The sequence below is a fragment of the Rhinatrema bivittatum genome, chromosome 10 (assembly GCF_901001135.1).
Source record: "Rhinatrema bivittatum chromosome 10, aRhiBiv1.1, whole genome shotgun sequence".
NCBI classification, from domain to species: Eukaryota; Metazoa; Chordata; class Amphibia; order Gymnophiona; family Rhinatrematidae; genus Rhinatrema; species Rhinatrema bivittatum.
The window spans coordinates 92,652,759-92,673,994 of record NC_042624.1 but is presented as its reverse complement, the minus strand read 5'-3'; the positions used below and the strand labels follow the sequence as shown (position 1 = coordinate 92,673,994).

Sequence of the window (21,236 nt, the reverse complement as noted above, 5' to 3'; positions counted from 1 at the left end):
GGTATAGCACTGTCCCCATTGGTTATCCTCTTTCCACCATGTCTCTGAGATGCCAATTAAGTCTATGTCATCATTTACTGCTATACATTCTAGTTCTCCCATCTTACTTCTTAGACTTCTGGCATTAGCATACAAACATTTCAAAGTTTGTTTTTTGATTGTATTTTTATTCTGCTTTTTAATTGATAGGGATAAGTTAGAATTTTTTAGCTCAGGTGAGTTTTTAGTTACAGGCACTTGGACTACTTTTCTAATTATTGGAACCTCACTGTCGGGATGCCCTAATTCTAATGCATCATTAGTATCCTTTAAAGATACATCTCTCCGAACCATGCGCTGCTGAGTGACTGTCGGCTTTCCCCTTTGTTCTAGTTTAAAAGCTGCTCTATCTCCTTTTTAAAGGTTTGCGCCAGCAGTCTGGTTCCACCCTGGTTAAGGTGGAGCCCATCCCTTCGGAAGAGACTCCCCCTTCCCCAAAAGGTTCCCCAGTTCCTAACAAAACTGAATCCCTCTTCCTTGCACCATCGTCTCATCCACGCATTGAGACTCCGGAGCTCTGCCTGCCTCTGGTGACCTGCGCGTGGAACAGGGAGCATTTCAGAGAACTATCATGCTTAGAGCAGCTCAGTTTTGGGGGAAAATGTACATGTAGATATTCAGGAGTTTTTTCACATGGTATCAGTGCTGTGAAATTTTGATACTCATTTGTGGTTCATTAGAGAGAGATCCGCAAGCTTTGGGTTTGCCAAATGAACACATCAGAATAACACAGCAGGTAAAATCATCAAGGCCAATGGGCATTCATCTCCAGCAGGTCCCAGTGCCATCTGAGATTCACTGGAGACTGCATCTGTGGCTTGCAGGAGCTTTCCATTGAGCCTGTGTGCATCCTGAGGCTAGCAATGGAAGTACATTTCAACTTGCAAGCTTGATAAGCTCAAAACAGTTTGGCCTGACCCAAATATTTGAATTGGAAAAAAGAGTAAAGGCAATACAGGCAGTAAACGATGATGAATAAGACTGCAAATAGTCTCCTCAGAACCAGCTGTGAACATTTTGATATATGATAATATTCCCCTCAGATAAAAACTATAGAATGCTTAAGAGAGAAAAAAAAATCTGTTTAAAAGTAATTCAGTTTTCTGGCATTGTCAGCGAGGATCCTGGGGCTATGTTTAAAGAATGTACACAAGAGAGTGAAAATCTGCCAACTACTCTAATCTAAATGATTATTTTTCATCCGTCAGACTGCTTAGGGATCAAAAAAACAGTTCCAAGTGTTATGGGTGCTGATTGATTAAAGGCAGACACCATACCTGAAATATCACGACATCTGAATCTCTGATAACATCTCAGCTCATCCAGAAATACACAGTCTTACCAATAATTTGATTTTTGCGATAGACCACGATTGGGTACTGATAGGATATTTCCTTCTTGACTAAATACTAACACACTCGCATATATGCCATTTTATAAATATCTAATATGTATGTTTATTTTCGCTTTTGCACGCCCATCTACACCCCTAAAAAATAGGGCAGCCTAAGGACATTCCAGGGTGGAGTTAAGAGTCACATTTTATAAGAGACGTATGCATGGCAACAATTGTGCGACTTTACGCCCGCTAATCATCTTGCACAGTTGATATCAGAATTGTTTGTTGTCAGTTATGGGTTGGGTGGGAGGTCTGGGGGAGAAATTCAGGCTGAAGAACTAGGAGGGTCTCGATGGAGGGGAGGACTGGGTGAACTGATGGAGGAATCAGGAAAACTGGTGATTTCAATTTCGCTCGCATGCTTTCCAATCAGGGTTTTATGCAAGCCAGTTGTATAGTTTTTTTGTACATAAAATGCAGGTGTGTATGTTTCTAAAATAGGTAGGAAAAGTGTGCGTGTTCAATGCAAGGCAGGTGTTCACGTGTCAGCATACATACGCACATACTGTATGTTGGGGGGTAGACATATGAGTATTTCATAATCTGCACATACCTGACGCACTCAGGTTATAAAATACTGTAGTAGTTCTCCACCCAGCCATGTACACCCGGTATCTAAGGCTGCGCAGAGTTGTTTGAAAGTTATCCTCCTTACATATGGTATGAAAATTGCTCCAGTGAAGTAATACTCAGAAACACAATAAAAGATACCTTATTTCTCAACAAGAAGCTTGGGCTTAATTGCTTAAAATAATTAGCTTGTCTGTTTCTTTGGCTCTGTCGCTTCCTCTTTTGGTCTTATTCCTAGGTCTCCTTTTTTTCTTTTTTCTCCCAATAAACTTAGGAGCATTTTTGTGAAATCTTTGCTGCAATTTTTGATCAAGGCTTATCAATGAAGATTTCACCGGGAAAAATGCTGGGATAAATCCTGCCGAGTGTTTGCAGTGGAGATTTTTTTTTTCACTTAAAGCAATTCATTTTTTTCAACCATTGCAAGTTGCACAGCTAATGATCCCTAGTAGGGATATACGAGGGAGCTTATTTTTTGTTTGTTTTTCTTTTTGTTTTCATTGTGTTAGTGTAAGTTTTTGTTTCATTTCATTTTCTTTGTAATTTTTGGTTTGTGTTTTTATTTAAAGAAATAAAAAAAAAAAAGCAGTAGCATTCAGCCCTAGGACCTCCCACCTCCAAGACAAAAATTGTGATTCAATAAAAGAAAACAAAGTCTGACCAGGGTAAAAGCACATTCCTAATGCACAGTGTTAATTAATGACAGGGTATATAAAATTAGAATTTTTATTTTGGAGGCAGTAAATTGCTCTCTATGGTTGCTTTTCTGTGAAAATCAAAATTCTGAAGTCAGCCAAAGGAATAGCTTAACAATATTGTGACACTTATTTTGTAAAGTTTGCATGACATATGCGTAGGATAGATCTACAGGTATCTGAGCAGCCACATCAGGCTGCTGGGCTCTGAATTTCTATTTGTGCCATGCTGAAACAAATCTTTAAATATCAATCCTTAATCATTATGAAAAACACTGTGCAGATTGTCATTGAAAATGTGCAACCTCTTAACAACATCAATAGATGCTGTTTCTGGAGCTCTTGTGCTTCATTTTTTTTTTTTCTTCAAGGCTTGAATAATTTTGCTGTATTTTAACTACTGATGATGATGCTGTTAGTTAAAAAAGAAAAGAAAAACCTAGAGTTGGATTTTCTTACCTATAGAAAAACATTAAAAACTTGAAAGCTGCCAGGAGGAAAGGAAGATTAGGTCTGCCCATTTGTGCCTGCTTACTCTGCTGTTGTAGGTTTCACTTAATCTGTGGTCGTCTCCCTCCCAGGAAGCCTTTCCTTATATCGGTCCTGTGCACGCTTGATTCCTTTCACTGTTTGGCTCTTCTAACCTCTGCTGGAAGCCTGTTTCCCACGCCTTTTATTTGTTCAATTTCTCTCGCACCGTTCCAGTTCAGATCAAAGCTGAATGGCATCTCATGTCTTCCTAAAATGTCTGTAGCTCCTGAGCCAACTTCCCCTGCTAGGCAAGAGCTCACGGAGGAGGGTAGGGGCCGCAGTAGTGCCCATGCTCCCGGGTTCGTCTTGCACGAGGAGGGCTAAGAGCCACTCTTTCGAGGTCCATGCTCTTGGAAAAAAACAAGGATTTAGCTGACATGGGTGAGAAAAATCCCATTCATTTAGGTAGTTCCACAGAGAAATGTCTTTCTATGTCCAACTGTCCTATTGTAGGATCCTATGATATCCATCCCAAAGTTACAATAAAGGCCATACCACTTAAAAGATGGGTCCAGCTACCTAGCTCAGGTCACCTTAAGAGATACCCAAGATGGGAAACCAGGTCTGAGGGAAGTTCCCTGGGAATGGAAATAAAACCCAGGGCTAAGAAGAAGCATGAGGCCCAGACTGGGAGGAGGAAGTTCCAGGGACTATGCTAAGACTCTGTGTGTGTGAGTTCACCTGGCTTTTCTTTGTTTTTAAGCTGGCTCTGTGAATTTGTGTTCTGTAAATAATACAAGTTGTGTTTGCTGGAAGCAGTAGAGTCCCTCAAGTCCACCTGAATAATGGGTTTTGGGCTGCTTATGACATTGGCTGTGCTGATTTCCAGGAACACTTACAGTTTAAGCTCAAGCCTAATCCAAAAAACATATTTACTCTTCAGTGTAGAGGCCTCTTCAGTAGCATCTGCTGGCCTTGCCCCAATTATTCAAGGTTTGTAATAGTGGAAACTTCCTCTCCCTTTAATTCTCCCATTAGGCCTATTAAGAAAGAAGATGACGTGGAAATTTATTGTTGACTACTGGAAATAAATGAGGTTTTACAGAAGATGGCACCTATTGTTGCCTCTGCCAGTGATCTTTTGTCCCAGTTGAGACTCGAGCGTTCAGTGATGAGTGAAAGAAATCTCAAATTGCTTTTTTTTCTATTAAACTGGAAAGAGAGATTCAGCCCCCATAGTCTTTCTGAACAGTTCTAATCAGCAGAGCTTAATTTTGTGGGGGAACAGCCCAGAACGCAGTTCTGGCACTTCTTTTCAGGTTTAAGAGGCAGAGACGCAGGGATATTCTGCTCCAGTCTCTCCCCTCCAGGCGGTCTACAGGGAAGAGAAAGAGAGAGGGTGAGGATGAGCCTGGAGCACACAGAGAAGAAAACAGACACTCTGCTCCCTAATCCAGCCCCTTCCCCCCCACCTCTATTCCTGTATTACAGGGAACAGAAGGGGAAGGGGTGATACTGAGGCAGACACAAGAAGAGTTTGAATTTGCACAAGTTTAAAATTTGTGAGCAGTAGTGTCAATTGTCAAGGCTTTGGCCCTGGCCTTGATGAGTGGCACTGCTGCTCACAACTTTTAATCTTGTGCTAAGGGAGGCCACATGATGCTGTGAGGGGAGCAGGTCGTGTTTCTGGCCAGCTTCCTTCGGGCCTACCCGCCACCCACCTCCACCCAGTCGCTAATTGTGGCATCCATGGCTGCTTTGAGCACCCCGTCGTTGGCTAGTGGGTGCACTCACTCACACTGAGGCTCTAAAGTTGGTATGTCGAGCAGAACTCTGAAAAAAGAGAAAGCATGCCTGAAACCTTCCAGGATGATGGACAGAAAGTGTTCCAAGCCAGCTAAACTGGCTTCCTCCAAGGTATTGATCGCCGTGGTCACTGTGACGGTCGAAAAGGCCATCGACGTTAAGCTAGTCGGGAAATTCAGGGAGCTCTCAGCTACATTAGACACTTCGTCTAGCTCGTTCGAAGCGGCTGCATGATGGCTCTTTGAGGTGGAACAGTATGTCTTGGCATTTGAAGATGGCAGCCGCAATCGGGACATGGCGGCTATGGCAGCAGCGAAACAGCTCAAAATAATTGAAAGTAAGATGGAGGATTTAGAGAACCGCTCTAGGTGGAACAATTTAAGTTTCCTGGGCCTCCCTGAATCATTATTGGAAGGGGGAACTGAGGGAGTTCATGTTGGCGCGGCAGCTTGCTGAGACGGTGGGCCCCATATGAATAGAGAGGGCTCATCATATAGGCCTGCGGCTGGAACATCAAGCCAGGCCTCGTGTGGTGATAGCCCTTTTCCTGGATTTTGCTGAAAAGGTGGTGATTTTTCAAGAATCCCGTTGGGGTGCTCAACCTAAGGTGGGAGAGCAGAAGATTTTAATTTTCCAGGATTATTCAGATAAACTAGCGGGTCTGTGGAAAGCGTTCTCACCCATCTGCAGTTCTTTATATCAGAAAACATTTGTTTCACATTACTATATCCAGCCAAACTCCAGATCACATATTGGGGGGTCCTCCACCATCTGTAACACACCCGCGGAGGTGCAACATTTCCCTCAGACAGTATCGGGAGACTGATCTGATTTAGAGCTGGACATGGTGGAGGTGAAGATGTTAGGCGATTTGCCATTGTAGGTTCTTCATAGTCAGGATATGCTGGGCTGGATGACCCTGGGGGCATGAGATGAACCTGGAGCTGATTGATCGGATGCCTCGGGAGCCCTGACACCCCTTATGCGATCGTGGTTCTTGGTTTCCAAGTTGAACCTTTTGTTGACATTTAGTGTTTGATGTGGCTCAAATTTAAGTGGGCTGTGCTTTTGGGCTGTTTTGCCCCTTGTACTTATTTTTCTTCTCCTGGTGTCTCTACCTTTTGTCTTTTGGATGTCTGCCACAGGAAGATTAAGACCTGGTCTATTCTAGACGGCACGAACCTCAGATTTTTGGATCCTTCTCCGATGCTTCACAACTGCCAATACTTGAGAACCTGGGCGGACCAGCAACATAGGGGCTTAAGGCCATGGACTGAATCTATTGACTTTTTTTTTTCTTTTTTTCTTTGATATATTTTCTCCTGGGTTTGCTATGCGGTGGGTTCCCTTATCTTATGGCAGCTGGGGGTGGGGTGAGGAGGCTCTTAGTGTCATAGGAGTGATCGATCCTATTCGGGTGTTACTCCTGAGGAGGGGAGTCTAGGTGGGGGGGGTTAGAGGGAAAGGGGGTTGTTCGAGTGCCCAGGGGGTTTGGGGAGGGGCAGTTGGGAATTGGGTAGAGGGGACTGGGTTTTGGGGGTGTTTGTTTTGGATGCTCTGGGGGTCTTGCACTATGACATTCTCCATGCAGGATGTGTTCTCTGTGCTTGATTATGATAAGCTCACTGGAATTCGATCGAGGGGGCACCCTAGGCTGGGGAGGAGGGGATGCCCTCTGCCTTTCTGAATTCTAGGCCCCTTCTAATCTAGCTGGGTTCTAATTCAATGTTTATACTGAACCACCCACTATGATGATCACTGGACCATTGTCCCCTAACATAACCTCAGTTATACCATCTTCTTTTGTCAGTAATAGGTCCAATGCCATCTTACCAATAGCTGCTCAAGAAAGTCTTCCTGCAAGGATTCCAGTTATATTGTTATGTTCTGGGGTCCTATATGACAGTTAAATAATCAAATTAATTTGTGATGAGACGCCCATATTATTTATAAGTTGATTACCTGGCTTCGGTCATAAGGAAGAGATTAACCAGTCCTTGTTTTATAGTTCCTGCACACTAGTTCATATGATAAACTCCCAGAAAGCTTGAAAACAGCCTCTAGAATCCACCCATCTGTTCTTTAGACCCGAATCCAAGCAGTAGCCAACCCATTAATGGCCAGGCTCAAAGTCCAGCAGCGGTATGCGCAGCGGTAAGCAGGGATCCAATGTGACCTCCCTGTAATTTCCAGTTTCCCCTATCTTTTCATTGCACAGGTCTCATCATTAAAGAACCTATATTGAGCTGTCTTATACAGATTACTGTCCCAACATTTTTAGATTATACCCAAACTAAATCATAACATTCCACAGGTTAGGATTTGCCAATTCCTAACATGCCATTGCAGGTGCTGTGTTTGATTCTAGCATAAAAAGCAGTTGTATAAATCCAATGCTAGCTTATAAACTAAAGCCTGTCATGTTCATTACATTTTCTTTAGTTATAAAATGGCGAGCAGTTGATCTATTTTCTTGCTTTGTGATGATACTGGCATTTACTTCTTTGTTCTTCTCCTGTGAAATGTGCAATAAAGCAGCCTGTTGGCCATAGCAAGATGTCACAAACAATACTGTCACCTTAGCCTGTGCATTCCTGCTATCCTCATTACTATGGGCAGGCTTACTTCTCATGCCTGCTGCTAGCAAGGTGCAAAGATTCTTGCACTGAGGGGAAAAAAAAAGTAGGTAATTTAATTGTCAGACATTGGAGGAGAATTGTGCATCTGGCAGGAATGCCACAGATACATATGTGGAAGGATGTTTAAGATTATTTTACTAAATCCAGCATAAAGCTAACTGGAAAAAAAATGGTTTCTGCTTTTGAATTAAGTGGAAAGCTGACTGGAGCTGAGAGGAGGTGGATTGATGAGAAGCCTCCATTCTAATTTGACTTCCAGCATCTTCCAGAATGCCAGATGCATACAGACCTTTTGAGCTGAATAGGACCCTGTTATTATCCATCTTCTATCAGTCTGTGCCTTTGGAATGTAATACTCTGTTCTTTGAAAATATTCAATTAAATAGACTAAACTATTCCACCACCCATTAACTGCTAACTGTTCAGATAAGCCAGAAATAAATGATGACTGATCAGTGATTAGATACCTTTCAGTATGGGTCCCTCCAGACCCATGAATCTAGTGATATCTACATTTTTACAGTTTGTTAGAAAGAATTTATCAGAGATTGCAGTTTCAAACAAAAAACGACAACCAACCTATACATAATGGGGCCAATAGTCAGCCATGGAGTGGCTAGTTAAGTTAGCCGAATATAGCTATCCGGTTAATTTAAGGGGATATTTAGCGGTGTGGCTGCGCCGCTGAATTTCTCGGCTATCTTAAAGTTAGCCGGATAAATATGTGACAGAGATTAAATCCCAGTTGGCAGACATCTTTTTATGCATTATTATCTTCAGACCCTACAGTTCAGATTAATGAATGAATTGACATCTTGTGTGATCAGGCAGTGGTTCGTCATTGGATTACCCCTAAAGAAAGAGTGGATTATCCAGTTTACCCTGCTTTTTATTTGCTACCTAAGATCCACAAATGTTTAGACAAACTACCAGGGTGCCCAATTATTTCATCCCAAGGCTCATTGTTAGAATCTTTTTTGGTCTTTGTAGATTTATTTCTACATGATTTTGTAGTACAACTTCCTTCTTATATTAGAGATTCAGCCCATATTGTGACCATTTTGGATCAAGTTCCTCTACCTATACCAGATCTCAAGTTAGTCACAATAGATGTGACTTCTCTGTACACAAATATCTCACAAGATCAGGCTCTTCAGGTTGCTAGAGATTTTTAGACCAACGACCTGACCTGGTTTGGGTTCTGACAAACTTTTGGATAGAGTTGATGAGCATTGCGATGAAGGAAAACTATTTCTGTTTTAATGATCATTTCTATCAACAAATTAAAGGAGAAGCAATGGGGGGGATTCACACTTGAAATTTGCACATACATACGTAAATGCACTGGTGCTCGCCGGACTCCCATGCCATGTGGCTTTACTTCTGCTATGGATGATGTGTAAGTGTTAAAACAAAATATTTTAGGAAAGTTAGGAGGGTTTTAAGGGTCAGGGCTAACAGTGGGAAAGGGAGTCTATTAACCTGGGGGGGGGGGTTGCAAGTCTTATCCTTAAACTGGGTGAACTGGGAATGAACTGTGAAAATGACGAATGGCCTAGGTGCACATCCCTTGTAAAATTTCACCACTTGCGTGATAGATGCAGCATTTCCACACACATGCACGTGTCCATTTAAAATTGAGAGCACATATATGCGTGTCCAGGCTTTTTTATAACATGCGTGCCTATACACATATACACTGCTATTAATTGCATCAGTAGCATGGGATCTTCTTAGTGTTTGGGTAATTGCCAGGTTCTTGTGGCCTGGTTTTGGCCTCTGTTGGAAACAGGATGCTGGGCTTGATGGACCCTTGGTCTGACCCAGCATGGCAATTTCTTAGGTTCTTATGTCCCTAGGTGTGGGCCAACGAATGCACACACATGTGCGCTGGTGTGCCGGTTTAAAAGTTACTGTCTGTATTATTTAATGTGGTCATAAGTAGTTTGTTAAAGCATATTATCGTTTTATGATAGGTTATGGAGACCAGTTAAGATAAGCTTTATGAAAGAAAGACACTTTGAGTTCCTATGTCGCAGATAAGCAGGAAACAGCGATGCAGTACCCAGTAAGTTAAAGTTATTGAGCTTGCATATCTAGTAGCGTTATTAGAAAATATGAATCAAAACATCATATAGTCTTTGACTTTAGGTTCAAAATTTTATCATTCCCCTGAAGCAGGCATTTGTTGCCGAAAATCTTCAGTGTCGGGAAAGGGTGGAAGCTGGATTTAAAAAATAAAAAATGGTCAAAGTACAGTGGGTGGAGTAGACTCTGTTTAAGATGGGTCTACTAGAGATTGTAACTGATTCAAGAAGGTATCGTCAAGAAGATTGATTTAAAAAGACTTATAAGGAAGTGAGAGTGAAAATGATTCTAAGAAAATAGGACTTTGAAGGTGGGTTTCTACTTGTATATGAAGAATATTGTATGTTCATTGATATTTATCTCTAATATTTGTTAGACATGTGTCTAGATGTAGGGATATGTGAATTGCATGTTGGATGTTGGAGTGAAGATATATATGGTTTTTATATATTTTGTATGTTTGTAAATTTTGAATTGTTTCTTTCAGAGCTTCATTGTAAAGCCTTGTGAATGAGTATAAATATAATAAATGCTGCGATTAGTGTTTATAGAATTGGAAAGGTATTGTAAAAATGTATTCTACTGTTCTTGTTCTATATTGTGATATTATAATTTTGAAAACATTCTACAAAATGTACTTTGCTACACATATGTAAGAAACTGGAGCATTTTGTTGATTGCAGAAGCTTTGTCCATGCCTTTAAAATGATGTTCCTGCATTCTCCTGCGTACACCCACTTTAATAAAGAATAATCTCCTAATCCAGTATACAGCATAGTAAATCAATAAAAAATATTTTTTTGAATTACATGATTAGCTGCTATTAGTCTCACAGGAGTACCTGAAGATAGCTAAAGCTAAAACATAGTTTAGTAAATCTAGTGGCAGATTGGCATGGCATCTCTCAGTTATAAATCAAAATAAATTGGTGGAGTTGCATTACTTTTATTCATAGTTGTTTTATGGAGAGTTAAATCACTAGTTTGGGGTATTACAGTTACTATACACTTATTAAGAGATATTCCCACTGTTGCAAGAAGGAAGAAATTCTTAAGTATGATAAGCATTGTTCCCTATGGGCATTTTTTTTCCCATTTTATCCATTTTCATTTCATTGGTTGGCTTGGTTTTATTTATGTATTTTTTTAATTCCATTTTGGTTTAGTGTGCTCAATTTTTCAATAAAACTAGCTGCAGGCCCCATCAACTAAATGTGCAAAATTAAAAAAAAAAAAAAAATCCCCCACCCTTCCAGGCATGTTCTCCCAGTCAATGCCAGACACCCCCCCCCCCCCTCCCAATGGCTTATTCCATCTAGATTCTTCCTGGGCAGAAGCGATCCCCCGGTTGCTCCTGCCTTGCAAGGACTCTACTTCATAATAGCACGAGCCAATATGAGGCAGGCAGCATTTTGTTCTGTGGTTCGTACTGGGCTACGGGCAGCTGGCACCATTGTAAAAAAAAAAAAGTGCGCCAGTGGGGCAGGAGTGACCAAGGGATCGCTCCTTTCCAGAAGACTCCCAGATGGCATACAAGCCTCTGGCATGGGCAAGATCCAAGTTGCCTGAGGGGTGGGTTTTTTAATCATATATTTTTTTTTTTTGGTACACAGCTTTTTTTTTTAGGTGTCAGTGGTGGTAGCAACAGCAGCAGTGATAGTGAGGAGGGAGGGTGAAGGGGAGGATGCTGACTGGTTGGACCTGGGGTAGTTACCAATTATTATTTTTCTTTTTTAATGAAACAAAAAAATCAAAAACAAATGGGGGGTCAGTTTTAAAACTGGTGGCACTGCTGTAAAGTCTCTGGCCACTTTTTTCCCCCCACAGAGTTTGCACCAGTTTTTGACAAAAAAAAAAAAGTGTGCTTACTTTGAAACTTGCCTAAGGAAAAAGATACCCACAGTTACATATTTATTCATTTACAATGTTCGTCGCCCACTTACTGCACCCTTTCTGTGGATTTTTTTTTTCCAATCCAAACAACGTGTAGAGCTTAGAAAACACAAAGATGTGCATGTAGTTTTCTCCCCCCAACCTAACCCTGCCCCAGGAATGCCTCCGCTCGAGTGTGAAGGAGACTTCTGAACGAAACTACGTGCACACTTATACCAGCACACGGGGGCGGGGGAGTTTTCAGCCAGACCATGGTTTCTGCAGGCAAAATGCTTTGTATTCGTGGAAATCCCTTTTGAAGAGTGTCCTCAAATTCTCCAGATGTGATGCAAAGGGTGCTAGGACCATGCAGCAACAGTCTGCTTATGGAATTATGAAGAGCAGGCTGTTGAATTTTATTATCTGAGCATTACGAGAGATCCATTGCCAGTCAGTCACCGTGTCATGAAGCCTGGAAAAGTAGGGGCTGCAGAAAGAGCTGAGGGAGACATGGGCACATTTCTTTTCAAAGACAAAACAAATGATAGGAAGAAAGGTACTGTGACGGTATTAAAGGACAGAAAATGAAGCATGTATTCCACTGCTGATGAAAGAAATAGAAAGACTTAATCAAAGGCATTCAGAATTTGCAATAAAATAACTCAGAACAGAAGCTGATTTATGTAGTGGGAGGATAGCAAGTGAGTCCCTATATAGGCAAGAAGCTAATAGCATTAGAGACTTATCACAGTGAAATTTTCTCTGTTAACTGACAATAGTACCAGCCTCTCTTGGCACAGCCAGCAAACTCTTACGCTGATTGCAAAACATAGAAGCCAATATTCAGAGAGATGGTAACTTTCAAACGGGCATGCAGCGCACGCCCAGGGACACGGACCTTTTATAGCTTACGTGCACACACCCATGCAAGCTATAAAAATAGCCCAGGCACATGCATCTGAGTGCTTCATTTTAAGCTTGTGCATGCCTAGCAGCGTAAGTTGGGTTTCCATCCCGTGAGGGATTGTATAACCAGCTCATGTCCACGCCTTGACCAGTTTCACCAATTCGTTCACCAGGTGTACAACTAGGTCCTTCAAACCCCTCCTAGTTTAATAGCCTGCATTCCCCCCAGTTAGCCCAGACCCCCTCAAACCCCCTGGTGATACCTGGAAATAGTTTTATTAACACCTACACCTCCTCAGTAGCAGAAGTAAAGTTATGCAGCACTGGAGCTGGGCCCGCACTCGGGCTCCATCCCGGAATGCCCACGCTCTGCCCAGACCGTGCCCCTTTAAGGTTTGGAGTGAGAGATTCGCGCATCCGGGGATGTGTGCACATGTGGTGGGTGGCTTGTAAAACCCAGTGGGCGTACATATGTCTGACACGCAAGGCGGATCTCTTAATTTTGGCATGCATCCGGCTTTTAAAATTCTTCTGTAAGCCAGCAAGCAGACAATTAAAATTAGCCAGATATTCAGCAGGATAAGTGCAGTGCCTGCACTTAACATCCTGCTGAAATATACCCCCCTAAGGGTATTGGCTACATTTAGCCAGAGTAATGTTCAAACCTAACCAGTTATGCTTGACTATAACTGGTTAGGGCCTGAGAAGTTATTTGGTCATGCGAGGCCAGATAACTTGCTACTTAACTGGCTAAATGCAAAATATAGCCGGTTAAGTGACTGCAAAATAAAACTAGAAAAAAGAATTCAGGGTCTTCAGGAGCAATCCCTCAGTCCCACCACCCCAGAAAGCACCTTAAAATAAGTGTAGGCAATAGTACCCAATCCCCCCCCCCTCCCTTAACCTTCCAAATTAAAAAGAAAGCAAAGCAGCCAGTGATAATGGCCCAAGCCCTCCCTCCTTCCCTGATACGTTCTGGAAAATCAGGAGCCCCTTCTGCCACCACCCCAGCCTCTTTCATACACCCACCCCCCGAATTCTGACAACAGTGCTGGAAGCAACCAATAGCAATGCGACTGTCAGAGAGGGTGAAAGGCTGCAGGGCTGAGGTTTGGGGGGGTGGGAGGGGAAGGGGGCATCTTGGGAGAGCGGAACAGAGGTTGCGGTTGGGACGGTGGGGCAGGAGAGGTTTGTGATTTTCCAGAAAAACACCTTGGGGTGCTGGTGCACACTGCTTTTTTTTTTTTTGGGTGGGTTGGGGGGAGGGATTGGGCGCAAGGCCTGCACTTGAAATGTTTTCGGAGGGGGGAGGGGCTGGGTTATCTGGCCTGAAGTTGCCAAAATCTTTTTTTTTTTTTATTTTGCAGCCACTTAATCAGCTTTATTTAGAACAGAGCAAGTAACAAGTTGTCCAGCTACAGGCGGCCGCATAACTTTAGGACAAATCTGAGGCAGTCCTAGCGTTATCCTGCTAAGTGGGATACCGCTGAATATCAGTTAAATTAGCCCCCCCCCCCAGCCCGCCTGTAATTTTATCTGGCTAAGTTTTACCAGGATAGTGACTGATCAGGCTAAAACTTGGCAGGTCAGTGGTGGGACAGATTTGAACCTCGGATTTTTCGGCTAAATTTGTAATTTAGCTGGACAAATCCTTTTGATTATTGACCTCTGTATCTTTTCTAAACAAAGCATTTGCTCATGCTCTTCCCTTCTTTATGTCAAGAGGAGCATGGACTCTTAATCCCTAAGTACTTTTTCCCACAAATACATAATGGACAAATAATGCAGGGGCCAATTCAACCCTCTGCAGCCAATATGCAGCAGTATATTGTGTGTCTATTCGCCAGAAGAGGCTGAAATGACGAAGTAGCCATTTCAGGTGTATCTGCTGTATAAATGCTAGAAACTTAGCCACATATCCACCATATCCACACCGAGCATTCTGTTTGGAGGGAGTGGAATGCAAGCTTTTGAATAAATAAATAGAATAAATATTTCAGCAGCATAAAATGTTTGATGGCTGGAGAATGCACCACAAAGTTAAAAAGGTACTTACTTGGGCATTTGTTTCACTCTCCTGACTATAATATTCCATTTCTTGACTGTTCTAATATTCCTTGTCTCCATAGCTTGTCATTCTTTCACCTTTCCTGCTGTCTCACCTTCTCACCCTCACTGTTCTCTAACACCAAGCAGTGTTATTGTTACTGATCCTGAATTAAGTTGTGCTGTGAAGTTTTGCAAAAGCAGAACTTAAAAGCCCCTCTCCCCCCCCTCTCCATCCCTTGTTTACATATATAAATGCCACAGCTTTATTATTAATAGAGCGACAATTTATTGTGCTTATAACCTTTTTTTGCATTTTCTTGTTGGAGGAACAAATTCTACCAATAATGTTTTATTTCTGTAACATCTCTGCACTGCTTCTACTCCCTGTTCGTTAAATCATGGCCCTCACTAATGACTTCTCTTAGCAATTTCCTTACACATTCTGTCTTTCTAATTGGAGCCATCTTGTGCAAGGGAGAGCAAAAGAAGATAGGAGGGTGTAGCCGCAATGTCTAGGATATCATTAATTTAACTAGCACAAATGCAGATCTTAAAAAAAACAAACCAGCAAAAATAGGGCAAATTGTTCTGAAGACTCCGCGTTTCTTATTCCATCAAATGCTAGGATAAGTGAATGAGTTAAGAATATTGATGGCAGAAGGATATTTCTTGCTCCTGTTCTAAATTCCATTTAGGTTCAGGTATCAGAAAAAAAGTTACATTTTTAGAAAACAATATTAGGATATAAACATTGGGGTAGTCTTTTTTTTTTTTTTTTCTATATCAGAATCATGTTGGTAAAATTGTAACGGACCACTGGACCCAATGCTTTGCAAGAATTTTAGCTATTAAAAGAAGCAAAAGTAAAACTTGAAGATGATTAGAAGACGTCATACCTCATTGTGCTATGAGGCCAATATACTAACCAGCTGGTTTGCTTGCAAAAATGAGCCAGTACCCTGAGAACTTTTTCTCAGGATTCCTGCTCATTTAAATATTATTCAAATTAGATTTGCAGTATTTAGTTTGTTGGAAAATGTGCAAAATTGTGGACTGGGCTGCAGAAAAACTTAAACTACACTTCCTTGAGGTGCAAAGTTTTGCAGAAAATCACTAATTTTGCTACTGGCAAATCTCTAATAAGCTGATTTGCTCAATTCTTCAGCTCATTAGTGATTTTGCATAATTTCTGCAAATGCCTTGGCAATTCAAAATTGCACATGCAAAATCGGCCAATAATGTGCCTTAAAATTCACAAGCACTACTACACACACGATTTGCTGTCTTTCCATATGTTATCATGTTTGAAAAGCCATTCACAGCTTAGTATCTTAGTCCATTTGGTTGACAGACTGGCATGCTCAGGTCTTGCTCATCAGATGCTAATTCCAGAATGTTCCATTTGCCTGTGGATGCAGATTTTGGCATGTAGGTTCAGAAAAGGAGGGCATATTAAACCATAACACAATCAATTTCAGGTTGTCTGTGACAAGTATAATTGGGAGCATGCAAATAAAAAAAGATGCAATCAAAATTAATTGGACAGAATACAACTTGTCAGTTTGGCCCTATCAATGTCTTCATCAATCAGTTATTCATTTAGTCAACTATATTGTACTGAGAAAATATGTCAGTTTATCCAAGTTAATTTTGAGATATTACCAGTTTCAATATAGCAGCTATATTACTGGATAAATATTATTCAATCAAAAACAAAATGAGGAGAGGAGTCAAAGTGGTTTTCTGTTTATCTGCTTTTGTTTGTGCAATCATATTGTGAATATGGGACCTCAAACGTGTGGTAATTCTTACAATAGGGGTTTGTATATCTTTATATAAGAAGTAATGTTAATTCAGTGGTTTTTCTTCCATACACAAATTGCATGCTTCCACCAGCAGTAAAGAATTCTCTTCCAGACAAGCTAGTTCGTGATTTTCATGGGTCTAAATATCATTTAGCAAGAGGGGCACGCTCATCTGCCTGCTCAATCGGCCATTTTGGATTTTGACAAACAGAAAATAGCAGGGGGATGGTTAACTATGACAATAAGTGGTATTATCTACAAGCACCATTGTCAGAGATGAGGCAGGCATCCAACTGCGAGCATTCTCAGTAGGTTCGCTGATTTGTCATTGGAGTCCTGCTGCCACTCAGTTTCCCCCAGCTACGCCAACACATTTCAGCAGGCCCTCATGGGTTCCTCTTCCACCAAAACGTCACCCAGCATTTCCCAACATACACAATACTGATTTGAATGTGATCTGAAGAAAAACATGCTTAGAGTGGGTGCTGTAGCACTCGAAAGGAGCAACTGTTGATGAAACATGAAAAGGTCAGAGAATGTTGCTAACGTTTCCCTTGAGCCTCACGGCTGTAAGCGCAGCCAGTCGTAATGAACCCTCATTTGTTTGAGCCATTGCTTATTGCCTAATAAGTTTGTCGTACGTGTCCGTGGCTGACTGCCATTTTCCTTTTCACCAGTTTGACGCAGACAGGGATGAAGAGGAGGTGTTCTATGACATAAGTGTGGCGGTTGACAATAAGCTATTTCCTCCAAAAGAACCGGTGGCAGGTGAGTTACCGTGCCTTCGCAGAATGGGCTGGTTTTATTCAGTGATAACTTGAAGAACACTGTTTTTCTACTTGTGAAATAGATCTGAAGTGGAAATTTGCAGCTGCAGAGAACTCTCCAGGAAAGAGAGAATGTTTTTTTCTTCTTATCAACAAGTTAGCGGCAAGCCAGGCATAGTTTTACGCCTGGGATAGTTGCACTTCCTCCCAGTGGCACCACCCACCTCAAATGTGTTATGCAGCGTGCTACTTCTGAGACAGGCTACATCTGGATAAAGAAGTTTATTCCTAAGCATGTGCATATTCAGCGTGCTAGATGTATTTTCATGCAAAGCTAGCTTATTTACAGGAGTCTTTTCCTCAGTCTTACATAAACAGCAGAACTTAGATAGAACACTTGAGACCCGATTTACTTTCTTGCCGTAGACACGGAATGGAAGAAAAGCCTTTGTGAGTCAGGCCCTAGGTTTCAAGGTCTAATATGCAATCTTCAATGAATACAGGAGTAAATTAGCATGTATTTTTCTTAACAAAATTAATTCAGCAAAATATTGTACAATAACCGCAGGTCTTGGTTTATATTCCAGTTTGTCAGATAAGCTTCTGGGTGGTGGGGTGTCCCCCTCTTTTCCAAGTTCCAACTCTGAAAATCTTAGAAATGTGGAACTCTTAAATTAGAACCGGAATTTCTAATGGCACCATTTTCTGTATTTATTTTTGGCTTCATTCTAAACTTCCTTTCATTAAGGAAAAAAGGGGGTAAATCACAGGTTGGCAGCCATTTTCATCCGAATGCCCCCCCAAAAATCAACTATGTTGCCATGGACTAGGGAGCTCCTACCTGGAGCTGGAGAAACAGCAGAGGTTGGGGGAGGGGGTTGGTAAGGGGTCCCAGGAAGAAAACCAGTCACTTCTGTTCAGATCTGCTTCCACCTGGGGTGTCGCCGTCTCCTGAATGCTGGAACCCCGAGCTGTGTATCGGAGTGGGCCCTTGCGTTTTGGAGCTGCTGGGACTGCCAGCATTCAGGAGAGAGAGCGTGCCTGACACCTCAGCTAGCTATTTCTATATGTATGTTGGCTTCTCAGATTGTGTTGACCTGCCACTCAGAGGAAGAACTGATGATGCCAATCCAGGGGCCAAATGTTTAGAAGCAGCTATGAAAAAGTCAGGCCCCCGGTTAACGCACCCAATAGTTTCAGCCTCAAAAGCCAACCTTGAAACATTACCAAAGAAAATTAGATTTCTAATTTACAGCGTAAACCTAATGCTTACTATTCATGAGTAGAAGAACATCTACAGTAACAGGAAATATTAATTCTGTTACTCATAAAGTATTTTAGATTTCTGTCAGTCATTTTCTTTTTTTTTTTAAACTTTTATTCTTTATTAAATCTCATAGATAACAATAATTGCATAAAACTTGAAACATAGCAAATGTCAAATGCCAGTTTAGTCTAATACAAACAGCCCCCTTGACTATTAGGAAAAAAAAGTATTCAAATAATAATACAAAAGGAAAGGAATTAAAAAAAATAAAACAGCAGAACCAAACCCACCAGTTTGCTCAAGTTTCAGTTTGCTCAAGTTTTCAAAATCTTTTATGTTGAGAAAAGCTGTGCCCCAGTCACCTTGTCTAATAACCCGTCTATTGCTCCCCAGTCAAACAGTTTCCAAATTTTAGCAACACCAGGATAATTGCCCTTTATTACTTGTGTTAATTGTTCTAATGCATAGGTGTCCCATAATAATTAAATTCAAGCCTCAGGAAGGGGCTTAGTTAGATTATTCCAAATTTTGCAATAACTCATTTTGTTGCCACTAATGTGATTTTTTTTTTTTAATTCCCATCGGAATGTATTAAGTTATATTGAGGAACACTGGGCAGTATTCTCAGAGGAGGTTGGAAGTCTGTCACGACACAGACTCATGTTTAGGGCTATGTATATTTCCCATCTTCAGCTAATGCATCCAAAGGCAAGTCAGGCTGTTTCCCATGGGATGGAGACAGACGACAATGCAGGAGAGGCACAAGTTGGATTATTCTACTCTACTAGACCAAGTTGGATTATTCTACTCTACTAGACCAGTGAGACAAGCCTACAGAAACAACCTCCAAACCCATCCAATGAAATCAGCGTTAAGCAAAAGAGCATTCTCCACAGCTCGCCCCAAACTCTGGAATACTCTCCCACCTGAACTCAAATCAGTGCAATGCCCCATTGTTTTCAAAAAAAGACTTAAGACCTGGCTCTTCCACCAAGCTTTTCCATAATTTCAGCTGGCTGAATTCATCTCTGCCAAGGTCCCCTTTAGGTCTTTTTCAATCAATCTATAAGAGAACTACTTAAATAACTCAGGTTTTCAAACAACCGACAAGAGATCTATATAAGAAAGAGACAAGTTCAACTCTAAACATTCCTCAAACCCCAAAGAAATACCCCAATGAATAACACAAATAATACCCCAAAGAACTCAAAAAAATCAATACCCAAGCCTATGTTTTTATGCCTATGTTTTTTATGCCTTTGCCTACATTAGGCTTTATATATTGTATCTGTTATATTCCCCATATATTTATTTCCAAGTTATTTATTCCTGTTCATTGTAAGACAATTACCTGTCACTGTTAAAGTTTAAAATGTAAACCGAATTGATCAGTAATTCTGTTATTGGAAAGTCGGTATAGAAAAGCTATAAATAAATAAATAAATAAATATTCGAAACACAATGCCCTGAAAGGAGCAGCTACTTGTGGGAGGTACTCAGTAACAAAAGTGGGCAAACATATTTGAAACAGAAAAACTGTAATCTACAAAATATAATTGAAAAAAATCGATTCCGTTATTTTTACTTGTGTTTTCAAATTCTGACGTTAAGCGTATGCACAGCACTGTACAAGTTATTGTTTTGGGTTTTATGCAATGCCCTACTCAGGGCACCTTACAATAAACATCTTCAATGCCTGTAAAATAAATAGTACATAAATAGATGCAAGAATAAATCAAGCTGGACATAAAACAAGAACGCAGCAAACAATTAACCCCACTCATTTAGGTACAATTCAGAAGAGTTTCTCATCCCAGAAAGTTTATAGTCTGCATGGGGAAGAGAGGCCGAATGACAAATTATTAGCATTAGACCTAGTTTTGAAAAGCTACATGGAAACCCGTGGCTGACCCTCCCTTAATAATTTTATGTGGGGGGAAATAATAATCAGTTAGGTAGGCCTGCCTTTCAGTTGAAAGCTGTTGTTGTTTATCGTCAATCGTGGACTGAAATCATAGTTTCTGAGTGCTCTATTGTCCACTCATTGAAGGGCATTTGTAAGACCCATTTACAGCCAACGAGGCAATAAACATTTGTATAAGGGAAGGCGAGCTATTCATTGCTTCTCTCGCTGATAATGGTATTCTCAGGGCCAGCTTCTGTGATATATTAAGCCTGTTGCTAATAGCAACGGCTTGTGAAGGAATTCCAGAACTTGGGGAGAACAATAACATTTGTATTAAAGGAACCATAGCGAAAGCCAAATCAGAACTCTCTATCGTTTTAGTATGCAAATCCCTTAAAACCGATCTTTTGACTGTGCTGATGGTGGTTTCTTGGAGCGTCACATTAGCCAGCAAATCTAGTGCCCAGCTCTAAATAATGCAAGTATTTTCCTGAATTTCAGACTGCACATTTCATGGTGAGAAAAGATACTGGCCTTTATCAAATTCAGTCTAAGTAATTTTGACTAGGCAAGAAATTAGGAAGAGATGTTTGAAAAAGAGGGCATCTTTTCTGACAATATGAGAGTCATTTTCAGAGCCACACGGGGGTAAGTAGCATCAATCAGCTGCATAAATTATCCGAATATTGCCCTTCCTCCAAGCGAGTGCATTAAGAGGAGGCACTCCTAGAGCCAAGTTTTGGTTCAGGGAGGAAAATTCGCACCTGCAGATTGCATTTTCTGTTTTATGCACATTATTTTCACTGAAAAAAAGTAGAGAGAAAAAGGAGGTGGAAATATCTCTGGGTACTCTTTGCCCATATCAAGTTTCAAAGCATGCAGCTTGGGTAAGCATTGTTATGTGCATGTTAAAACTAGGGGTGTGCATTCATTTTTCAATGAACTGAAAACCTGACAA

At 41.1% G+C, this 21,236-nt stretch overlaps 1 protein-coding gene across 1 annotated transcript in view; it reads left to right on the top strand.

The window, feature by feature from the left end:
• The window catches only part of AK5 (adenylate kinase 5), a 273,170-nt gene that overhangs the window by 141,327 nt on the left and 110,607 nt on the right, over positions 1-21,236 (top strand). Inside the window, exon 6 of the mRNA XM_029618848.1 lies at positions 17,016-17,106. Coding sequence (XP_029474708.1) covers positions 17,016-17,106 — 91 coding nt within the window. The remainder of the gene's footprint in view (positions 1-17,015; positions 17,107-21,236) is intronic.